Below are 23203 nucleotides of genomic sequence, written 5' to 3' on the forward strand. Positions count from 1 at the left end.
CAGCCGGGGCTTCAGCCCCTCCAATGGCTTATACTGCACGGGCGGTGGAAGAGCCAGACAGACCCTTCTCCAGGCTCCCCTGCGCCCCACACGCCTCCCGAGGGCTGTGGCGGCCTATCCTCATGATGGCGCTTAGCTAAGCAGCTGGGGCTTAGGTCTCTCACCCATGCCTCCGTCTCTCTCACCGCACGGCCACTAACGGCTCTCTGGGTGGCACCTGCCATCCCCAGCAGGGCTCCGGCTCCACGAGGACAGAGGCCCACGTCTGTTCTGCTCCCCACTGGGCCTACCATGTGCCTGGCACCTACTGCCCCCTTGGTACACATTGGCTGGATGGATGAATGCACTGAGGCCGACACGGCCTTTCAAAACACAGAGTCCACAAAACGTGGGGTGATTTCCCAAAGTTCTAATTATGGCCTGTGTTTTTGTAAAGGCATTTCAGTAACGCAGAAGGTACAGAGTGAAAAGGCGGGGCTGTCCCCATGGAGCCCGGAGCGCTCCTCGTGCACACACTCCTTTCAAAGCCCATCCGTGGCTATGCGTGCGGGGACCGCTGCTTGGTGCCTTGTGCTTGCCTAGCGCCCTGAAATCCCGTGCCAGTCCAGTCTAATCTTTCACAAATGTGAGGTTGTGAAATGAACTACAGCAGAGCGATCTTCTCTGGGGAGGAGACACGGTGGTGAAGCCGTGAGGGTTAGGGACAAGCCATGCGGGGTCGGGGGTGACCACAGGGCTCAGGGGTGGCCAGAGGGGGGACTGCCGTAGGGTTGGGGAGCTGGCAGCCGTGGGCGAGGAGGAAGGAAGTGGGGAGAGTGGTCCCACTGAGGTCGGAGTGTCTGCAGGAGCCTCAAAGGCCTTGTCCAGGTCCTGGGTTTCCTTCTCATTCCCAAGGCCGCCCACCGTGGGAAGGGTTTTAAAAAGAGAAGTTACCTGATTTGTTCTAGAAAAGCCATCTCTGGCTGTTTTCTGGAAGAGAGACCAGGGCCCGTGGTCTTCACAGACATACAGGAGGAGGCCAGGGAGGGCGCTGGACACACAGGCAGATGGAGCTGTGTTGATGAATTCGAGATCAGTCTGCAGCCGGAGGGGTGCCTGGGTGACTCCGTGGGTTGGCCGTCTGCCTTTGGTTCAGGTCGTGATCCCAGGGTCCTGGGATTGAATCCCGCATCGGGCTCCCTGCTCAGCGGGGAGCCTGCTTCTCCCTTTCCCTCTGCAGCTCCTCCTGCTTGTTCTGTCTCTCTCTCTCTCTCTGAAATAAATAAAATATATATATTTTTTAAATCTGCAGTGGGACATGGGTCAGAAGCCCTCCTGCCTGCTTTGGGTTTTTCTCAGTGGGCAGCCCTCCTGCTCCCAAAACATTCAGGCTTTGTATCCGGGCTGGTTTTCCACCCCATTTCTAGGGACCCCTCAGTGGCCTCTGCCAAGAAGAAAGCATTTCTATTCTGTCTTTCCTTAAGATCCCAGCTCAGGCAGTTTATCTTTTCTTGGGGTCGAAGTCTTGAACGTTTGCTTCTGTTTTATTGCTTCTGGCTCCTGTCTTGTCATGTTGCCGTGGGTATTCCGCCCCGGGTGCTGGGCTGACCCCTGCTAAGAGGAATATGGCACTGACTGTGGGTTCCAGGGCTTTCCTTCCAGTCCTTGCGTGGCTTGCGGCCACCCTCCGTGTGCTCGCAGGTTTGCAGAAGGCTCAAGGGAGTGAGTGAGGCTTGCGGCCCTCATCTGAGAAGCGGGGCGGACGGCAATGGGTGGGCTGCGTGGGCCATTCCGCCAGCCCCTCACGGACTGGGTCTTCTCTCCGCAGTTCTAGGCTATTCTTCAGTGCCCGTCTTTGAGAATTACATAATCCAGGATCCCAAAGGCTTCTACGTGTGGGCTGGAATTGTCTTGGATCACAGCTTCAGGGACAGCAAGCAGCCCCTGCCATTAAAGGTAAGGATAGCCTCTCTGGCACGGCCTGATGGCACTGCCCAACCCGGGGGGTGAGTCCATGAGCGAGTCTCGTCACCTGAGCTGTCCCTCTGTTGTCCTGTGTTACTGTCTTACTGCCGGAGGAGGGAAGTAAGTGCTCCGGGTTTCACTCCTTGCAGCCTAGACCCAGGGGCCCCTCCGGTTCTCAGGCTCCTTCTAAGGGAAGCCTTGTGCGGGGGAGGCTGCCTCCGAGGGGAGGGGACCATGCGTGCCAGCCGCCTGGTTACGGACTGGAGCCCACTCCACAACCGCTGGCTGTCTAGCTGTGGGAAGGGCACTGGCCTTTCTGGGGCTCAGTTTCCTTGCCAGCATAATGGGATTAATAGTAGTTCCTAACTTGGAGCCTTAAATGAGTTTGTGCCCAGAAGGGAGCTGGGAAGAGGCATTTTCCAGGACTGGTCCTAGTCACCACGGTGACAGGAACGGACTCAAAGTGGTAGGTCTGTCTGTCTGAGGGGAAGGCAGACGCTCCTGTCTGGGGTGGGAAAGCTTTGGTGTCAGGCCATACCGTCACGTCTAGAGTGTCAGAACCTGCGTGGGGCGCTGGAAGGCAGAGATGGACGTACGTATCCACAGCCAGCAACGCGTGGCTAGCATGTAGGCCAGGCTCGCCCTGGGGTCACCCACTGGACCCCACAGTCCGTAACACCTCCCCCTTCCCTGACGAAGAAACCACAAAAAGGTCACATGACTTGCCCAACCGTGGCCTCCTCACGGGGCCTCCGGGCCGGCTTCAGGCCCGGGGCTGCTCTGTCCTGGGTCATCTGGGCGTTGGGGTCTGGTGACCGTGGTCCCCCTTCCCCCCACAGATCAAGTACCGCCTGCGCCTGAGCAGCATGCACAGGAGCCCCTTGGCCTTGAAGGTCGCCGCTGACCATGAGCGCCTGGAGGGCTGGTGCACGGGCCTGCGCTACCCTCTGAACCCTAGCCAAGTGCCCCGGGCCTTCGGACATTTCGATGGGGGTCTCCCTGGTGAGGAAGCCTGCATGCGCGCCACCTGGCCCTGAACGTTTCGGGAGAGGATGAGGGAGAAATGATCAGAGAGTGTCACTGGGCAAAAGGCTTTCGTTCTAGAGGAAGCGGCAGTGAGGCGTCCCCCTGTGTTGCAGCGACGCCGAACTACTCCGCGAAGGAAGGAAGCGTTTTACAGAAACAAGGAGGGGGCATCCCTTAGGCTTCTGTGCACACTAACATTTGCCTTAGCTTCCAGCAGGCTAGGGACACCCGCTCGTCCTCCCAAAGGATGCACGTTCCCCATGTCACCATAGAGCTCTGGGCTCCCTCTTTGTCAGGGGCTGGGGGGGCCCTCCTTGCAGGGCACAAACTGCTCGCAGGACAGGGCGCCGACAAGCCGCACCTTACTGTGGGACGAGCCTGCCCGGCCAGCGGCCAGCGAGGGAGTATAAACCAAGGGCTCACAGACCCATGTGATTCCAGAAAGTTTCCAGCCCTTCTGCGGAGGAAACTCCAACACGCAGTCAAGACCACGTGACACTCCTGGGATTTTAGTACCGACTGCGTGTTCCTCCCACGTTCAACCTCCCGGATCTGGGGTACACGGGGGGCTGGGCCCTCGGGAGACCTTGGTTGCCTCCACCTCACTCCTGTGTGCCCCGCCCTGCCTCTGCCCACAGGAGGGCCCAGAACCGCGCTTGGAGGCGGGGCCGTTGCCTCTTACAAGAGCCCCAGGCCCGGCATCTCTGCCCTTCACCTTTCATCTTTTCTCAAAAGATGATCTCAGCCCACCAACGACACTGTATCAGAACAAGGGCTGCTTACGGTCACGACTGTTTGTGAGGCTTGGCAGCAAACGCCGATGCCCATTACCCTCAGAACACAGCGGTGACCGCTCAGAGACAGGTCACAGTCGGGGAGGGGCGCCGTGTCTCCCAAGTGCTTTGAATTGAACCATGCCATGCGTCTTGGATGACTGGAAGTGCAGAGCGGGCCCCCTTTCCCGGGAGCCCGAGCCCCGAGCAGAGGGGCTGTGGGCCCATCACACGAGAGCATTGTGGGGGATGTCCCTTGTCTCCTCGGGACACCTTTGCCCCGGTCTCTGATAGTAGGTGCCAATCACAGCCATGGGGGCCGTGGCAACTCTGTTCCTCCTTCCACGCAGCAGCAGGAAGGGGGAGCCTGTCGCCCCCCCCATCAGCGTGCCTTCATGACCCATTAGCCGCGACCGTCTGACTCATCGGGTGTCCTGCCGCGTGGTTCTTCCTGGGTGTCTCATGCCCAGTGTGCGCTCTGCTCTCATGCAGGATACAGCAAGGAAGGCTTCCTGACCCTACAGCACACGCTGGACAAGGCCATCATGCGGCACCATGCCCACAACGCCACCGCCCAGATGTTCCAGGATCTCACTGTGCTGGTGAAGCGGTTCCCGCACGGAGCCCACATCCAGGACACGTTCTTGCTGGTCCTGCAGAGCGAGTTCCCTCTCCTGCTCACGCTCAGCTTCCTCTGCCTCGAGCTCATCATCATCAATTCCGTGGCCCGGGAGAAGGAGAAGAGGCTGAAGGTAACCGGGCCGGTGTGGGATGCGAGCCTCTGCCAGGACCAGGCGGGGCGGGAGCGCGAGTGAGAAACGACCCGAGCGGGGTGAGGTCAAGGCAGGGCAGAGGTTGCCGAGGCCTCAGAGGGGCCTCCAAGGGGAGCTGGGAGGTGGACGGTCTTCCATCCTTGGACCCGCTCGTCGCTGAGGCGACCCCATCTGTTGTGACGATGTGAGCCCTTGCTTTGGGGCTCGGGCGGGGGCACCGATCGGGAGGGGCTTGCTGAGGGGCTCCCTGAGAAATGCACAGGAGGGGAGTGACCCCCCGGGAGCAGCTTGCTGTTTTGCCGCTGCAGCTAGGAGCCCTCTGCTGGGAGGCCCCGCCGGGCACAGGGCTGCTCCCGCCGGTTTCCCTGCCGTCCTCGCTCCCATGACTTCTCACCATTCTCTCTTTGGAGGCCATTGACCTTCTTACTCTCTAATTTTCTTCCCCTTTGACTGATTCTTGTGACAGTGTCTAGACATAGCCTCCAGGGACCCTTCCCGGCTGCACCTGCCGTGGGCAGTTTGCTCCGCGTGCTGGCGCATACAGCGTGCTCTAGACCAAGGCTGGCTGGGCAGGGGCGGTGGGCGTCTCGGCCGAATGCATGAGGCCGCTGGCTCTTCTGCTTTCCGCAGGAGTACATGTGCATGATGGGGGCGAGCAGCCGGCAGCACTGGGCCGCCTGGTTCCTCACATTCTTCATCTCCGCCCTTATCGCCGTTTCTCTCATGACCATCCTCTTCTGCACGCAGGTATGCGTCTCTGGTTCCCGGGAGGTGCTCAGCGGTGCAGAGGGAGGCCAGGGGTGTGTGCTGAGGCTCGGCCCCCGGCAAGCACACAGCTAGCGGTACCGCAGCTTGGTGGGGCTCAGGCGCAGAACGTGCACTGCCCAGGAGAGCCTGACCCTCCTTCCACTCTCGGGTCTGCAAGGGCTGGCCACAGGCATGGTTAGTTTCATTAGGAAAGCGGAATTCCGAGAGATGTATTTCAGACGCTTTAAGACATGGCGCATTTTGCACTCTATGCAGAGTTGAAAACAGTTCTTGGAAGAGATGAGGATGTCTCTCAGGCCCCTGCTACCTTGTTAAATTTTCCTTCCACGCTGCTGTTGAAATTCAGGGTTCCGATTTGCTAACTTCCATTCAAGGACTAAATTATCATCCCCCATGTGGATGTATGAAAATCTACCTTCTAAATTGCCAAAGTTGGGGCCCTTCGGGTAAGGGAAGGCCAGAAAACCCAACCACACAGCACAACACGTAAAACAAAGAAAATGGCCAGAAAGTGTCAAAAAGAAGAGACAGACGTAAGCTACCTAAAGGAATACTGTAGTCCTCTGTAATAGTGACAGTGACCAATGCGATAAACTCCCTCATGACAGCAAGAGATTCACCCTGCATTCAGACTTGTGCCTTCTTTAAAGAACGGTGCACGGACAAGGCATCATCTGTAAATGATCATGGACACAGGATCAAAGTCTGCCTCCCAAAAATCGGCATGTGTTGTTTAATTAGGATCATCTCGTGCGTTTTCGGTGTGTGTGTGTTTAATTCCTGCCTTGTTAATGGGTATTTCGTGTCTTCTCATTCCCTCCATGTTAAAATGGCGCATGCCTGTGGCTGCCTCGCAGGTGAACGGTGTGATGGTGTTCAGAAACAGCGACCCTAGTTTGATATTCGTTTTTCTACTGTGCTTTGCTACGGCCACCATTTTCTTTGCATTCATGGTCAGCACATTCTTTCAAAAAGGTGAGTCCCGACGCCGCTGGCTGTCAGGGAGGGTGTTCACGACTTCTGTTTCTGGCAGCGCCGCTCTTCGGGTCACACACGGCATGAATTATCATGCCTCCAAAGCCAGGTTGTCACCTCTGCACTTACTGTAACAATGGGCTAATTCCATGCCCCGTCAAAGGCTTAGGGAACCAGCTCGTGTAGGTATGTTTTTCTGCTGTTTGGCTTCTCAACGTCGTTTCAGAGGGATGCAAATGGTTAAGTCCCACGTTGGACGGAGATGAGGGGTCAGGCCTCAGTGCTGATGGTTTCCCAGATCTTGGCTGTGACTTGGGCACAAAGGTAGGGTAGCTTCCAGGACACCACAGTAAGAATAGAATTCCTGGGACTTCAGTCCTCTCAGGAGGGGTATTACCTCTAAAATTATTGGGAGAATCAGGGGCGCCTGGGTGGCTCAGTGGGTTAAAGCCTCTGCCTTCGGCTCAGGTCGTGTTCCCAGGGTCCTGGGATCGAGCCCTGCATCGGGCTCTCTGCTTAGCAGGGAGCCTGCTTCCCCCTCTCTCTGCCTGCCTCTCTGCCTACTTGTGATCTCTGTCAAATAAATTAATAAAATCTTTAAAATAAAACAAAATTATTGGGAGAATCAATGAACTACTAGGGACACAAATAACAGGAAATGGGGTCAAGGTCAGAGTATGGGAGAATTCTAATAGAGAGGCAGAGGTAAAAACATTCATGGAGGGTGGGTCCAGCAGCTGGCAACAGAAAGAGGGCTTACGAGAACTTGGGCAAAACTCAAAATATGTTATAAATGAAGCCAGGCAGTTTACTCTTGACATCTGTGAATATTTTACATCAAACATCACGTTGTAATAGTCTAATATGTGGGTCCTGGCAAATACCGACTCCGCCAAGACGGGAGTGTGTTCCTTGGGAGGTTGACTGCACCTGGACGCTGTCTCCTGATTTGAACTCTATACCAAGTTCCCCCCATTCCCACAGTAGCTCCAGGGCGAGCATGGCCGGAGTCGGGGTCGAGCAAGAGAATTATGTGGGGACCTTGGAGCACGAGTATCAAAGGCTACTTCAAAGTTAAGGCTAACATGGTGCTGAGAACAAAAACCCAAAATACTGAACTTGTGGTCAAGCACAAGAAGGAAGCAGAGGGCTGGAAAGAAAAGGCAAAACCAGAGAGGTCAGATGCACAGCAAAGCAAGACCAGACTAGAGAGCAAATAGCAGCAAGAGTCCCAAGTGGGAGCAGGAATGTAGCCACTGCAGAGTTCGCGATCGACCGGTTTTTGACGAAGGGGCTGGGACAATTCAGCAGGGCAGGGTTAGTCTTTTCAACAAAGAGCGCCGGACCAGCTGCGTGTGTACACACACAAGGATGACGTTGGACCTCCGCCTCACACGGTACATAAGAATTAACTCAAAATTGCTTATAAACCCAAAGGTAAGAGCTAAAACTACAAAACCTTTAAAAGAAAATTCAGCCATGAATCTTTGTGATCTTGGGTTAGACGGTGTTTTCTCAGACATGACACCAACAGCATAAGTCATAAGGAAGAGGCTCGATAAATTGGACTAAATCAATATTAAAAGCTTTTGTGCTTCAAAGGATACCATCAAGAAAGTAGAAAGACAACCCACAGAATAAATGAAAGAATAAATGGGGCGCCTGGGTGGCTCAGTGGGTTAAGCCGCTGCCTTCGGCTCAGGTCATGATCTCAGGGTCCTGGGATCGAGTCCCGCATCGGGCTCTCTGCTCAGCAGGAAGCCTGCTTCCCTCTCTCTCTCTGCCTGCCTCTCCATCTACTTGTGAATTCTCTCTGTCAAATAAATAAATAAAATCTTTAAGAAAAAAAAAAGAAAGAATAAATGAATAAATGAAAACTTAGAACTGAAAAATAAGAACACAGATATTCCAGACTCATTCTGTAGGATACCATTATCTGGATACCCAAACCGGGAAAGACAGCAGACCAATAAAACTACACACCAGTATTCCTTATAAAGAAAGATGTAAAAAGTCCTCAACAAAATACTGGCAAACTAAACCAACAGCATAGTTAAGTGATTACACACCATGCCAAGGGGGATTTATACCAAGGATACAAGGATAATCACCACTGTATTTTAAGTATACTCAAATTAAAATAAAAAGCTTAATAAAAAAAGAATAATTCAACATATGAAAAACAATATATTTAACACACTACTTTGGATGCAGGAAAAAATAAACACAATTTTATTCACTTTTAGTTGTCTCAAATGATACTGAAAAAGCATGGGACAAAATCCAGTGCTTTTCATGATAAAAACACTTAACAGACTAGAATATAAAGGAATTATTTGGACCGACAGTGAGCATTCACGAAAACCCTATCGCTAACCTCAGATTCAATGCTGAACAACTGGAAGCGTTCCCCATAAGATCGGGAAAAAGATAAGATGACCACTCTCCCCTCTGCCGCTCAACAATGTACAGGAGGTTCTAGGCAGAGCAATTAAGAATGAAACAGAAAAGGCAGCTGGAGAGGAAGAAGCAAAACTCTCTCCATGCAAACATGACACGATCTTATATAGAGAAAACCCTTAAGAATCCACAATAGCAGCTTTTAGAGCCATTAAATAAGTTCAGCAAGCTTGCGGGCTACAGATGAACACGCAGAAAACCGTTGTGTTTCTAGACACTAGCAGTGAACGCTCCAAAAAGGAAATCGAGAAAACAATTAAAATTAAAATCAGCTTAAAACACCTCCCCAAATATCTGTGATTTATAACAGGGCCCCAGGAAATGCCTCCCTGGCGATCTCTGAAAGACGCTAGTGCTGCCACCCAGGACACCCCCCACCGCCAGGCTGCGGGTGGGAAGGTGTCTCCCCACTCCTGCCTGCTGCCTCCAGAGCACGCCTCTGCCCTCCCTGCTCAGAGCACTCAGCCCCTTTGACCAGGAGGGTGTCATCCGACTAGACCACACTCCTTCTTACCTAGGACTCTGCTGCTGCCTGTCCCCTTCCACGCTCGCTGGAGTGCTTCATTCTCTAAACCCAGCCTTGCCAGTAACGCCTTGCCCCAAACACCTCATTCTTGGCACCCCCATCTCCCTGTTTAGCTTCTTCCCTCTCACACCCGCCCCTCCCAGTAATTCTTTGACCCCCATCGAGACACCTGATCGTCACCCCTAACGCTGCTCCACTAGCCGTCACCCCACCGTGTGCCTGGCTGGCTTCCCCAGCCGCTCCGATCCTGGGGCCCATCACGACTTTGACTCCTTAAACTTACACCTGTCGACTGTCCGCTGAGCTGGCGCTGCAGATTCTCAGCCCGGCTCCCACCAGGCTCCCTGCCCCCTGCACCTACACCTGAGCCGGGGAACTTGGCTGGAGAAAAACTCTCCCCTGGGCGGACTGGTTTCCGGGTCTCAGTGAGGTCTCCTGGCCTTGCAACCCACCCACGTCCCATGGTCAGTTTGCCTCTCACCTCTCTGAGACAGCACTTTGGAACCTCTTCTCGACCCTGCAATGGACCGCAGCCTTTCTCCCCTCCGCACCGAGGCTGACAGCTGTGCTGGCCTCACGGGGCTCTCTGTGCGGACCCTGACCTTGAGCCAAGTCCATACAGACGGTGCATTCGTTTCCCCCTCTGGGAAATGGGAAAGCCACAGTATTTGTGACTCTGTTATGAGGATTAAATGGGATATTACAGGGAAAGTGCTGAGAACAGTACTTGGTACAGAGCAAAAGCTTAATAAATATTAGCAGTTCTTAAGGCCTGTTACAAACGGAGAACCTGAAACTCAGAGACGTCAACAAGATCGAAGGTCAGCCATGGTTCATGAAGCCGGCTTCGGGCAGGGCCGCCTGGAGCCTCAACGGGGCTCTTTCCTTCGTCGATGCCATCCTCACCTCCCCGGTTCCTACACTCTCCACTTCCCAGGAGCTGAGCATCGGCATTGCACCCGAGTTCGTCTCCCAGCCTGTGGCCGGCCTGGCTCATCTCCCAGTCCGGAGGGCTGTGCTCACAGCCGGGAAAACCCCGAGACCCTGACGGTGCTTCCCGAGTTGCACAACCCTGCACACACGTACTTACTGTGGCTGAGCCTCCGTTTCCTCCTCTGCCAGCAGGGAGGGCGTGAAGGCTCGGTGAGGGGCTGTTGGTAGGCCGCTGGGCTGGGGGCTGCGGTGTGGGCCACCATCTGTGCAGGGAGGGCTCGGGCTGTAGGAGCCGCTGTCCACGCTGTCTGCGGCAGTCCCAGACCTGTGCCCTTACGGATCCATGCCCGCCGATAGTGCCGCAGGTGCCCTTAGCCTTTCCAAGAGTGGAAGCACAGAGTCCGTAAAAGGCTGCTTCCCTTCTGGGACAACAAGGCCCCCGCAGATCCGCCGCCCGCCTGCCCAGCTGAGGCAGGAAGTGGCGTGGGCCACCTGGCGTGTGACTGATAGCCGCTGCCGTGTCTTCCCGCAGCCCACGTCGCAGCTGCCGCCGGGGGCATCAGCTTCTTCTTCATGTACCTCCCGTACCTGTACTTCACGTTCAGCTACCCCCAGAGGACGCATTTCCAAAAGCTGGTCTTCTGTCTGCTCTCCAACGTGGCCATGGCGCTGGGGGTCCGATTAATCTCCACATTTGAGATAAAAGGTGAGCCCTCTCTTTCCCACGGAGTGGGGGGTGACCTTGAAGCTCAGAGGGGCCAGGGGAGCTGCGTTTCTGCGAGGCCCTCACAGGCAGCTTCTTTCAGCCTCAGGAGCGCTTGCAACACCTACCACCCACGGTGGGTGGTAGGACACGGTTCACACCACGGCTCTCTCGGTGGTTTGGGAGCCCAGCTTAAGCCAGTAACGACTTTGCAATTACAAGCCTATGTAGTTACACGGAGAAGACAGAGCTGAGTCGGTGAGCGCGTTAGAACTTTGCAGATAACGGAAGGTCATTTGCAGACGCCACATTCCTCACGCACAGACTTGGGGGCGGCCTGGGGGCCTCGCAAGCTCCACTTTGGGAAGCGCACCCCCTCAGGCTCGCTTGTCCTACCTTCCAGAGGCGGGAGAATTCCTCAGAATGCCGACGGCCACCGCAGAAGCTGGCAGCTAACACATCCAAGCCGAGGGCCTGCTGGGCTCAGGAAGCTTTCTGGGTGGAACCGGTGCCCATCTCGGCGGCACGAAGCCGCCCGTGGACACTGTAGCAAGTGACTTCACGGCGACCTCACGGCTCGGCCTCGGCTTCTATCTCAAGTTCTGGTTCTAGACGCTACGGCCTGGTTTAGGGACCCGGCAGCAGGGATGGGAGTTCTAGGTTGGATCTGGTTTGTGAGTCTTCTTACTGCAACAAGGATAATTTCCAATGACCTGGAACAACCTACCAATTTACTTCTCTGTTAAACAGGGTGGTCTCAATGGGTTAAGGGTGTGAAGGGTTAAGGGTGTGAAGCTGACCAGAATTTATTGCTGGTGAGTGGCTGTCCTTAAGAAAACACTGATGAGGCCACACTTCCGAAATGAGCACGGGGAAATGTAGAATTCATAAGGTCTCTGTGACTCCTCCTATGTTAGGGAGTGGATAGGGGAACTTTATGGGGACTTTCTGTTGACAGCCGAGATTCTCTTCTCCCCGCCGGCTTTCTTGAAGGGGAGCTGGGGAGTCTGTCCCTGCATCCGCACCCCAACCCCTCATAAACGATAGGGCCTTGGGGAAGGTGCTGTGGTGCTGACCACATCGTGGAGGAGAACCCAGGAGAAATTTGCCCCTGAGAACCTGGCAGGGCTGCAGCCCGGGGTCACCCCGCGAGGGCCGTCCAGGAACCCTCAAGCAGGGACGCGATTTCTGGTGGGGACAGAGCCCCCACTCAGGTGCCTGGCAGAAGCACTTTCATCCCCATCACGGTGAATCCTCCCAGACGCATTCTCCAGGGCAAAACGCAACACAGTAGAAAGCAATTAAAAACCCAAGGCAATGAGCCACCGCGGGTGAGAGCCAGCAGAAAAGTCCCCACGTTTCGGAATTACCAAGGCTCAGATTATAAGACAGCAACGCTCAGTATACATTCTTCTCTAAAGGCAGTGTTTGCATGTACTGGGTGGGCTCGCGGTGGCTTTGAAACCACCGGGAAAGGGTTATGACCTGGAACTGGGTTAGACGAAACCACACGGGAGGCAGCAGAGAGGACCAAAAAGATGCGAAAATGTGCACGAGAGCTGAGAAAGCATTCAGAGAAGAGTGGGGAGGGCTTGCCCCCATTTAAGCAGAGGTCCCCCAGGAAACGAGAGAAGGGGGCAGGAGAAATGCTTCTGAAGAGACAGAGCCCAGATCCCTCCCCAAACTGGACGCCAGGAGGCCCGGCAAATCCCAGACAAGAATACGAAGAAGACGTCTACACGGGACACGCCAGCGTAAGAGAGAGCACAGCAGACGGCAGGAGGAAAATCTTACGAGAAGCTGGAGGAACCGAAAGGCGAACGAAGTGCTTTTCAACGGGAGCCAAAGCCAGTGGTTCGCCCTGAGAGAGACGCCTTCAGTTTTTATCGTGTTTTGTTGTGTTTTGAACAGGTGAGATTAAAATACATAAGAGGGGCTCTTTGAGGGGGTAATGTCAGAACCTAGAGGGCATAAATACTTTGCGGGAGGAAAGGAAAGATAATTAACTTCAGGCTTGGCTACACGGAGCTGATCCCATAATTCAGTACTGAGCCAACGGAAGACTAGAAGCGTTGGATAGAGAGAGAAAGGAGTAAGCAGGAGATTGGCTGAGTCCCAAAGCGGTGGAAGGGAGAGCAGACTTCGGGGCCCCTGCCCACCCCCACTGCGGGGAGCCTGAGACATTGGGCAGCAGGACAGGCTGGCGCACAGCAGTCAGGATGCAACAGATGGGGGCGGGGCAACGGAAATGGGAAATACTTTGGTTTTCGTGGGGGTATTTTTGGTTTGTTGGTTTTTTGCTCTGAGAGAGGACTCGTGTCTACAGCAAAAGCGGGAGAAGCCTACAGAGTTGAGAGCTCCTGTGGAAGGGAGACGTAGGACCGTAGCGGGGGTGGGGAAGGACTGGGAAGACCCCGCGAACAGGCCTCGCGCCACGTCATTTGATGACACACTCTGGTTAAAGACGCATAATGTAGAGCCTACAATGACACTGAAAAAAAATTTTTTAGAAGTATAAATAATATATCAATGTTGGAAATGAAATGGAATCGTGAAAACCGGAGGAACAAGGAGAAAAGGGGAAGAAAAAGAAAGGTTTGGAACAAAGAGTCACAAGCTGGCGAGAGGCGAGTTGTGTGGAATGTGAGTGGTGTGGGGAGACCAGGTACAGAGGGACTGTCAGCTTGCACAAGCGGCAGGAGTGGGCCCGAGGCTGCCTGCAAACATCTGGCCACGGGCGGGCGGAGATAGGGCGTGCGCTCTGGGGATTTCTGGGGCGACTGATCTCCCCGCCCCCCGGTGTGGGTCAGGTCCCACCAATATTTCCCTCAGATTGCTTGTTAAAGCTCCGTTTTGTGATTCTTTGGTCACACGGTCACGGTCAATACCTAAAGTTGACCGTTGATCCCATGACTGCCAAGGTGGGGAAGGAGACTCACCCATCTGCCCTCTGCACCCCGCAGATCTGCACTGAGTAGGGAATGGACCTCTTGGGAGCCAAGTGTGCCCCGTGGCCACTGCAGCCTTGGAACCCGTCCCAAGTCGGGTGAGATCTGATTGGTGGCCAGCAAACAGCGACACTCTGGGAAGTCATGTCGACACACTGGTCATGGGAATGGGATCCCCGTGGGTCTCTGGCCCCTGGTCCCCCTCACCATCGGGTTTGGAAATGCAGCCTCTGTGGGGGTCCCCCCACCCCCAACACACCTGATCGGAACTGAAACCCCAGGCGCTCGGCAAGCATTGGAGACCAGGGACCTGGCCCATCTGTGCACTCGCCCCCCCCTCGAGTCTCTCCTGCTGTGTTGGCGGTTCCGCCACCGCGAGCCTGCCAGGTGGCAGCAGACGCTCCGTATCTCGGAGGCTCGAAAGGAGAAGCTTTGTCAGCTGGCACTTTGATTTGGCACTTGGCATCACACAGATCACTTCCCACCCCTGGCATCCTGGAACCGGTTCTGAGCCCTTCCTCCATCCCTTCCCTGTTCCGGGAGTAGGTGTGCATGAGGCCCTGCGCGGATGGTGAATCAACAGTACGGGGCCAGGTTCAGAGCACAGAGTGGGGGCCCCTATGATCACGGTTGGCACCAGACGCTTGCTCCCGGGACGCTGGTCCCTGGGGCCGGGCCGGTAATCCACACAGGGGGAATGAGAACGCAAGCTTGCAGGGTAAGGAGGTAACTACCCTGACCTCACTTGGAGTGAGAATTAGCCCAGCAAGACAATGGGCCACCAGGTGCTGACGCATGGAGAACCCCCTTCTTGGCCTAAGGAAACCACTAGCTCTTCTGGCAATCCTGAAAGTGGCTTATCTCACTGGAGAGCCCACGACGCTCACTTTCCCCTTCCCTGTGCCCATCCCTTGACTCCCAGGCAGTCCAGTCCTGCCAGTGGCCTGGTCACCAGCGGTATGAGGGGAGCAGTTTAGCTTCCGTGCAGTGATGTCGTCCTTCCTTTGGCTCAGGCACGGGTATGCAGTGGAAAACTATCGGCAGCGTGAGCGGGGAGTTTAACTTCTGCCAGGTGTTGCTGCTGCTGCTGTTGGACGCCGTCCTGTACAGCGTGGTGGCCTGGTACGTGGAGGCCGTCCTCCTGGGCGAGTATGGTGTCCCTAAGCCGTGGTACTTCTTTGTCATGGTGAGTACTGGTGCTGTTGTTTCATAGGCCACGTTAGACCTTTTAACAGGGCCCCACCCCGTACCCTCAGCCATCTCAGTGGTGTCCTGATAGAAATCTCAAATCCCAGGAAATCGAAGCCAGATTCTTGAACCAGGATTCACCCCAAACCTATCAGCTGTGGTCGCCAAGGGAGTGTGATGAACGCATCTCAGTGTCTCTGATGTTTGCCCCAGCGGGTGTCCCATGCAGAGTCCCTTACAGGCGTGTCTGCGATGTCCTGGTGTGCCCACCCCCGTGTCAGGCCCCGAAAGTCTACACCGGACACCACTGCCTCCTCTCCCCCTTTCTTGGCAACCCCAACAACTTCTCAGAGTCACTGTGTCCTTACAAAGTGGGGTCACCTGCGGGTGCAGTGTTCCCACAGCCCCACCAGCGGGCCTGTCCACGGTCTTTGAAGGGGGTGACCCCCTCTGGGGCACTGCGTGGCTGCCTGCTGGCCCTTGCAGGAGTGTCCACCCCAGGATCTCCCCAGGCTCAGCCAGGGAGGCTGTCAGCCGACATGACGGCTTCCCCAGCTCGCTGGGAGCCTGGGTGCGGTGCACCCTCCGTCGCTCGCCCCAACCTCGGGACCATGAGCTGTAGGCGAAAACGCAGCTTACCAGTAGTGAGACCATGAGCAGGTTGCTTGGCTTCGGGCACCGTTAAATGCTGGATACCAGGAAAGGTGGGGGGCTGGGGGCGGGCACTGTGGAGAATTTAATTTACCAAACTATTTATCTTCCTGGAGACGACAGTCGATTCACCCGAACAGGCTAATGTCAGTTGACTTTCTGTCTAGCCGTCGCACTGGCGCGGACAGTCTGTGCCCCTCACACGGTCCGTGCTAGACATTGGGGACCTTAGCAGACCTGCGGAAAGCAAGTTCTTTCAGGAAGAGCCCACCAGTTTGATGAAAGGGATTGAAATCCAGCATCTCTACAAGGTATCAGCGCACGACCCTTCCTCCTAGAATTGACGAATAGTTTGTAGAGGCTTGTGTTTCATTCTGATGGTGGTTACGAGGTTCCTTCCCTGGTGGGATTTCCTCCTGCAACACTGTCCTCAGGAGAGGAACGGAACGTGAAATGTCTCCTGTTTGCTGTCGTGCAGTGGAGTGGAGGAGGATGGAGGGTCTTGGTGGCATCTCCTGAAACATTCTCCCCAGCCCCACCGCACCAGCGCCGGTGCCCAGGGACACCCTGGAGCTCAGCCCCTCACGCCGCTCCTCCATGGTTCACACACCCGGTCGCTGGGTGTCCTGGCTCTCGGGACGGGCTTCCAGATGGGGTGTGTTTGTCTGTGACCAGCGTTCGCTGGGCCTTTCCTGCATGCAGAGCCCCACGTGACTAGGCGCTCCCGGGACAGGATGCCTGGACATTGGCCCTGTGCCCCCACACGTCCCACAGAGCATCATTTTCTCCTTCGGCATCTTCTGTTCTTCAAATGCGATGAGCCCAAGGAGAGGCGGCATCCTTGTCACGCTTCGTGCCGCCTTCCTTTGCCTGTGGGAGCTGGAGAGCCGGGGAGGGGGGCGGGGTGGTGTCCCATCGTAGCCCAGGGGACTCACGACGCGGGGGATGGCTCCAGGTCCTTCACACGTGGCAGTAGCGGGAACAGCTAGGCACTCGTGTGGCTTCCGAGAGCAGGGATCTCCCCTCTGCTCACCAAACAGGCTGTCTGCAGACACGTGGTTCTGGCGCGATTTCCCAAGGGCTTACCATGTCATGCGGGGCAAGGTGTGGCTCGAGAAGCAGGGAGAACACTCCCTGCCAAGCTCCGAGCCCTGCATCCTCGAGCCCTGACCTCTGTGGCGTGGGTGTCGGGGAGAACCCCCCCCCCCCGGCATGGCATCCCCATCAGGCTCCCCAGCAGCCCCGGGCAGCTACGCCCCGAAAGAAGGGCTCTTGTCCACATTCCCACTTGGATTCCCCCCGACGGACCGGCTTCCCTGGGACTTGATGTGGGTCATAGATGCTTCAAGAATGCCCCGGGCCCGTTAGGGAGTCGGTCACACGCTGACTCTTCCACAGGTGTATGACACGGGAAGGGACAGCCACAGAGCGGTCAAAGATCTGACCCTGAATCTGTACCAGGGGCAGATCACCGTCCTCCTGGGACACAGCGGAGCCGGCAAAACCACCCTGTGCTGCATGCTGGCAGGTACCCATGCCGGCCGGCGCCTCAAGGAATAGAGCCTTCCACCCGCCCTGAGAGCCTCCATCGGCCCTCCTCAGAGCTCACCGACGTGTAATATGAAGCACTCGCTGTTTCCTTGTTTTACCGTCTGTAGTGTGTCTGGTGGTTCACGTGACCCCGTACTCGGGAGAGGGCATCGGTGGCTCTTCCCGTCTGGGGAAGTAGGTCTCATACACGGTCAAGGGGCTGGCACACGGCTCTGCGCGTCTCTTCCCACAAGGAGGGGCACAGGCAGAGAGAGCTTCTCAGGCTCCCCGTTGGGCGCGGCCCTGAGACCATGACCTGGGCTGGAACCAAGAGCTGGACCCACTGAGCCAGCCAGGCGCCCCGAATCTGCTTAGGTTGACATAAAGGAAGGAGATACATGAGAAAGAAGGCAAAGTCCTCTCACGAGTTCATACTTCGGGAACACTGCAAACCACCGACTAATTAGCATGCGTTGGATAAATAAAGAGCATGTATTCGTAATAGTGAAATCTTATTAGCCTGCCCAAATTATGTAGATTTCATGGATGTGGAGAAATGACCTCAATTGACCATTTTGTGGAAAAGTCAGTTAAAAAATCAGAATTTATATTTTCCTGTGTTTGCTAAGAACTTTAATGCATGAGGGACACCCGGGTGGCTCAGTCGGTGAAGTGTTCTAGTGAACCCCATTTCCGCAGTATCGCCTGGCGCATATGACAGTGTAATTTGCTTTCCGTGCGCCCATGTGTTTGTTCCCTAGCCAGACAGGCACTCCTTAGAAGCAGGAGGGATGTCTCCGTCTCTGTTCTGCCACACGTCCTCATTCAGGGTCACAGAACACACAGTCTATGGAGGTCACTGACTGTGACAAGGAGTGAGGCCATCTGATGCGAGCACTGGGCATCTGTGAGCCCCGGGGCTGTGGGGTGCTCTGTGGGAACATGACCTTGGCATATGTCTTGTACTTGCTCCTTCTAGGTCTTATTCCCCCTTCAGGTGGATGGGCCTATATCAAGGGGTATGAAATTTCTCGCGATATGGCTGAGATCCAGAGGAGCCTGGGCTGGTGCCCCCAGCACGATATCTTGTTCCCAGACCTCACCGTAGCCGAGCATCTTTCTTTCTATGCTCAGGTGCGTCCATGGACGGCGGGCTGTGTTTCCTCTGCGTCCGATCTTGGGGAGGGGCGGCCTGCAGCCTTCCAACCCAGCTTCAGCAGGCCCTGAAACCTCCCTGGACGTGAGTCCCTAAACATTCAGGAAGGGGCCAGGGGCATGGGGTACAGTTTGACTACAGTGGATACGAATCGGGACCAGCGAAGAAAAGAGACATGCAGAGTGAGGTCTGGGCCCATGTCTGCCCTGCTGGGACGTGGCTGTGTACCCGGTAGCTCACTTAACCGGCAAGTGGCCAGTTTCTCTCGGAGCTTCATCACACAGGCCTGAACGGTCGAATCCTGGGGCACATCTCCCCACTCCCAGCAGGTCTGGAGTCAGCGCATTAGCATAAATTCTGATGTGGCCCCAGGGTACAAGGTGAATAACCAGGGCACCCCATCACGCCAAGGACTTAGAGGTCCCTCCCAGTAGCTGGGGACAGAGGCCGACCAGACTCTTCATTATGCCACACAGATTTTTTATCCATTGAGCCTCCTGGGGACACCTCCCGTTCAGTCTTGTTGTGCGATCCTTTAACGTGCTGCACTCAGTGTCGATGAGATATATGTTCACGCGGTTCAAAATACAAAAGCCTTTTGCGTATCCCTTTCCCTGAAGGTAGTAAGCCTCTTGTGCCGAGTTTACGTATATGCTAGCAAAGTGCTGGCTGGACTGGTGGGCGTCTGCCGGGAGGTGGGAAGGGGACGACATGGAGGCCAGGCTCCCCACGGACTGGACAGGCCGCCCCACCCCAGGAGCCCCTGCTGGACCTCTCCGTCCCCGCTCTCGCAGCTAAAGGGCTTGTCCCATCGGAAGTGCCCCGAGGAAGTCCAGCGGATGCTGCACGTGCTCGGCCTGGAGGACAAGCAGGACACCCTGAGCCGGTTCCTGAGCGGGGGCATGAGACGCAAGCTCTCCATAGGGATCGCCCTCATAGCGGGCTCCAAGGTAGGCGGGCGGGAGGCTGTGCACGGGGACGTCCGCTTGGGGCCTCAGGCTCCAGCCCTCACGTGGCTCGGGCTGGCTGCAGCCCCCGGACGCCGGCAGAGCAGCCTGGCCAGCGTGGGGACGGCCACATCTTCCCAAACCGGAGCCTCACGGGGCCTCCTACACAGCCGGCCCCAGTCCGCGACCCCACTCTGCCCCCAACCTCAGCGGCCGCCGCTCTGCCCGCAGGTGCTGATGCTGGACGAGCCCACCTCGGGCATGGACGCCCTCTCCAGGAGGGCCATCTGGGACCTCCTGCAGCAGCACAAGAGCGACCGCACCGTGCTACTGACCACGAACTTCATGGATGAGGCTGACCTGCTGGGGGACCGCGTGGCCATCATGGCCAAGGGGGAGCTGCAGTGCTGTGGGTCCTCGATGTTTCTCAAGCAGAAGTACGGTGAGCGGTGCGGGCGGGCCGGCCGGCCGGCCTCCCTTCCCCACAGGCCCTGGCCCTGGCCAGGGACAGTTTGCTTCCCCAGAGGGCCCCTGAGATAGCAGCGGGGAGCGAGGTGCAGACAGTCTGAGACCCCGAGTCAGGAGATCGAGGTCTGAGCTTCACTCCACCAGTTCATAGCCTCCATCCACGTGGCCAGGACGACCTCAGCCTTCCCCGTCCGATCTAGAAAATGGACCTCAAAAACCGGGTTCCTCAAGGAGTGAGCAGTGTGTGCAGAGCGCCTGGGCGGTTGTGGGTGGTTTTCACGGTGGCCCCCTTATTCTCCTGGACCCCATGCCCTCTGGGTCTCTGCTGCTTGTGGCGTGGACGTGCCTCTGCCCACTCCCTGACCTTGTCCGTTCTCCTGTGCTGGAACTTGTGTGTGTCTGCAGCCTGGACGCCTTCCTGAACTCCGCAGGCGTGCACCTGGAGCCTACTCCGCAGCGGCGTGGACGCCGACCAGCTCTGTGGGGCTCGTCCACACCCTGAGCAGACCAGGGGCCCCTGCTCTCAGCGACCACACCCACTGCCCCCAGCACAGACAGCTCCTTTCTCGTGGGAGCTTGGCCAAAACCTTGGAGGCTCCCTGACCTCTCCATCTCTCAGAGCCCAGATCCCATTGGTCTGCAGGCCCCGGGGGGGGGGAGGCTTCCCTTCTCCCACCTCCACATCTGGCTAGCGCCCTGGCCTGTCGTCCATCCCCTCCTGGATTACTGCACTCGCCAGCTAACTCACCCCCCATCTCTGCTCGGTTGTCCGAATGACTGTGTTACCCTTCTGCTTGGCCCTGCAGTGATCTTCTCTCCCACTGAGAGAAAGTCAAAGTCCTAGGATTGGCCCGCAGGGCCTTGCTTGGCCTGGTCCCATCACGCAGTGGCATTTCCAGTGCTCTTCCAGTCCCCTGCTGTGCTCCTGCCCTCCGGCTCCCTCCCCGGCCAGCGCTGGCCACGCTTAGGCCTCATGACCCTGTTTAGAATCACACTCCTTGACCCCCCCAAATCCCCTCCAATGATTATCTTTCTCCTCAGCCTATGTCACTGATAATAATCTATAGATTTTCCCCATTTCTCTTATTGTCTGCCTCACGCCCCTTTAATGAGAGCCCATGAGAGCTCTTGAGAGCGACTTCCCTGGGGTTTCCATCCAAACCCACAGCCCCCCCCCCCCACTTTCCTGCGAAGCTGTGCATTCTGAGCCACGGGAAAGGAGTAAGGACGTTTCAGGGTCTCTGAAATGTTGTTTCAGGCGGCGGATATTACATGACTTTGGTGAAGAAACCTCACTGCAACACAGAGGAGATCTGTTGTCTGATTTATCACCATATCCCAAATGCGGTTTTGCAGTCCAGCAAGGGAGAAGAATTAAACTTCATTCTTCCTAAAAAGGACACACACAGGTGCGGACCCCAGAGGACGGGAGGAGCTGTTTGTGGGGACAGAGTTTAGAGCCACCTGTCTGACTCCCCAGCGAGGACTCTCTATTCTGCTGGGGTCTGGACTCCCCAGGCCTTGGGCATCTGCTGGGAAGACAGCACACTCCAGCCAGCTCACACTCGAAAACACAAGGCTCTGGTCATATCCCCTCCCTCCTTCAAAACCCTCAATGGCTCCCAGTAGCCTTCAGGTTAAAGTCAGAAGCCCTTTATTGGGTGGCGGAGCTGAGATGAATGTTCGGCCCGATTTTCTTTATTTCGGGCTTCAGAGTGGTCCCTGGCACTCCCCACGGGCTCCTCTCCCTCAGCTTGTTCTCAAGCAGGAACCTGAGCTCTGGGAAGATGAGAGCCACCGAAGGGAAGTCCCCTTCACTCCCATCACAAGTTTCTTTCTTCCTCCCATCTTTACAGCCAAGGACACAGCCTCTTCCTCCCAGAGGCTCACCTTTCAGCCCCGGCTCCAGGTCTTTCCATGCTCAATTCTCAAAAGCCCATGGGTCTGACTCGCCCTGCTCACCTACACCATCAGTTTGTCTCTCTACTGGGTCCCTTACTTCTGAGAGCTCCCCAGCCCCTGGCACCCACAACCGCACTTTCTGTCTCCATGATTCGGGCTTCTCTCAGCTCCTGTTACATGGGGAAGCATTTGTCCTTTTGTGATTGGCTTAGACTGCTGAGCATAAGGTCCTCAAGGTTCAGTGCACAATTTCCTTCCTTTTTAAGGCTGCATAATGTGCCATCTCACATCTCACGCGCGCTGTGTTTATCCGTTCATCCGTGCACACTTGGGCTGCTGCCACGCTTGAGCTACCATGAATAATGCCATTATGAACATGGTGTACAAGTATCTTTTCAGACTCTGCTTCGGATTCTTTGGGGTATATTTACGTAGAAGAAGGGGTGCTGGGCCATTTTGCATTCCCTCCCACAACACACAAGAATTCCAGTTTCTCTGCGGCTCCCCGGTACCTGCTGTGTTCTGTTCTATTCTATTAGCAGTAACCAACCTAAGGAGTATGAGGCGGTGACTCACTGTTGTTTCGCTTCGCATCTCCCTAACGATGGTGATGTCGAGCGTCTTCTTGTGAGCGTATTGGCTATTCACAGGTCTTCTTTGGAGCAATGCCTATTATGCATTTTTTTAAAATACTTTTTTTTATTTAGTCATCTCTGCCCCCAAGGTGGGGCTCAAACTCAGGACCCTGAGATCAAGAGTTGCACGCGTCTCTGGCTGAGCCGGCCAGGTGCCCCTCACGTCCTTTGCCCATTTCTGATCCAAGCTGTTTTCTATTGTTCTGAAGTTGTAGGACTTCTCTCTATATTACGGGTACTAGTCCTTTATCAGATACAGGATTTGCAAATATTTTCTCCCATTCAATGGGTTGCCTTTTTGCTCCAAGGACAGTGTTTCCTGATGCGCAGAATTTTTAAATTTAATGAAGTCCAACGTGTATATTTTTTCTTTTGTTACTGTGCCCTTGGTGTCACGTCCAAAGAAATCATTGCCAGATCCCATGTTGTGAAGCTTTTGTGTGATTTTTGTGTGATTCTCTCATTTTGTTCTTTGCAGCACTTTTTTTGGGGGGGAGGTTATTAAAGGTCTCTTGAGATGCCATTTGAATTTTAGGAATTTTAGGGTTTTTCTATTTCTGCAAAAAGAAAAAAAAAATCAGTGCTCTCTTGGTAGGACCTGTACTGACTGTGGAATGCTCGGGCTGACACTGGTGTTTGAACAGCATTACGTCTTCCAGTCCATGAACAAGGGATGTGTCTCCATGGATTTCCCTCTTCTTTACTTTCCTTCAGTGGTGTTTGACAACTTTCATTCTACAAGTCTTTCACTTCCTTGATTAAGTTAATCCCTAAGTATTTTATTGTTGGATGCGATGGTAAGTGGGGTTGTTCCTATAGTTTCCTTTTCAGATTTGTTCATTGTACTTAGAAATGCAGCTGATTCCTGTGTGTTGACTTTACATCCTGCTCCTTTGC

The 23203-nt window shown here is 55.4% G+C and overlaps 1 protein-coding gene across 1 annotated transcript in view; it reads left to right on the forward strand.

Moving 5' to 3' along the window:
- LOC122896062 (ATP-binding cassette sub-family A member 17-like) overlaps nt 1-23203 on the forward strand; it is a 58176-nt gene that overhangs the window by 864 nt on the left and 34109 nt on the right. The window contains exons 3-15 of the mRNA XM_044234002.1: nt 1808-1935; nt 2784-2946; nt 4236-4495; nt 5147-5263; nt 6142-6259; nt 10711-10884; nt 14843-15015; nt 15836-15979; nt 17067-17196; nt 18178-18332; nt 19149-19304; nt 19533-19743; nt 21028-21178. Of these exons, the coding sequence (XP_044089937.1) occupies nt 1808-1935; nt 2784-2946; nt 4236-4495; nt 5147-5263; nt 6142-6259; nt 10711-10884; nt 14843-15015; nt 15836-15979; nt 17067-17196; nt 18178-18332; nt 19149-19304; nt 19533-19743; nt 21028-21178 (2080 nt within the window). The remainder of the gene's footprint in view (nt 1-1807; nt 1936-2783; nt 2947-4235; nt 4496-5146; nt 5264-6141; nt 6260-10710; nt 10885-14842; nt 15016-15835; nt 15980-17066; nt 17197-18177; nt 18333-19148; nt 19305-19532; nt 19744-21027; nt 21179-23203) is intronic.

This window comes from Neovison vison, chromosome 14 (assembly GCF_020171115.1).
Source record: "Neovison vison isolate M4711 chromosome 14, ASM_NN_V1, whole genome shotgun sequence".
Taxonomy (NCBI): domain Eukaryota; kingdom Metazoa; phylum Chordata; class Mammalia; order Carnivora; family Mustelidae; genus Neogale; species Neogale vison.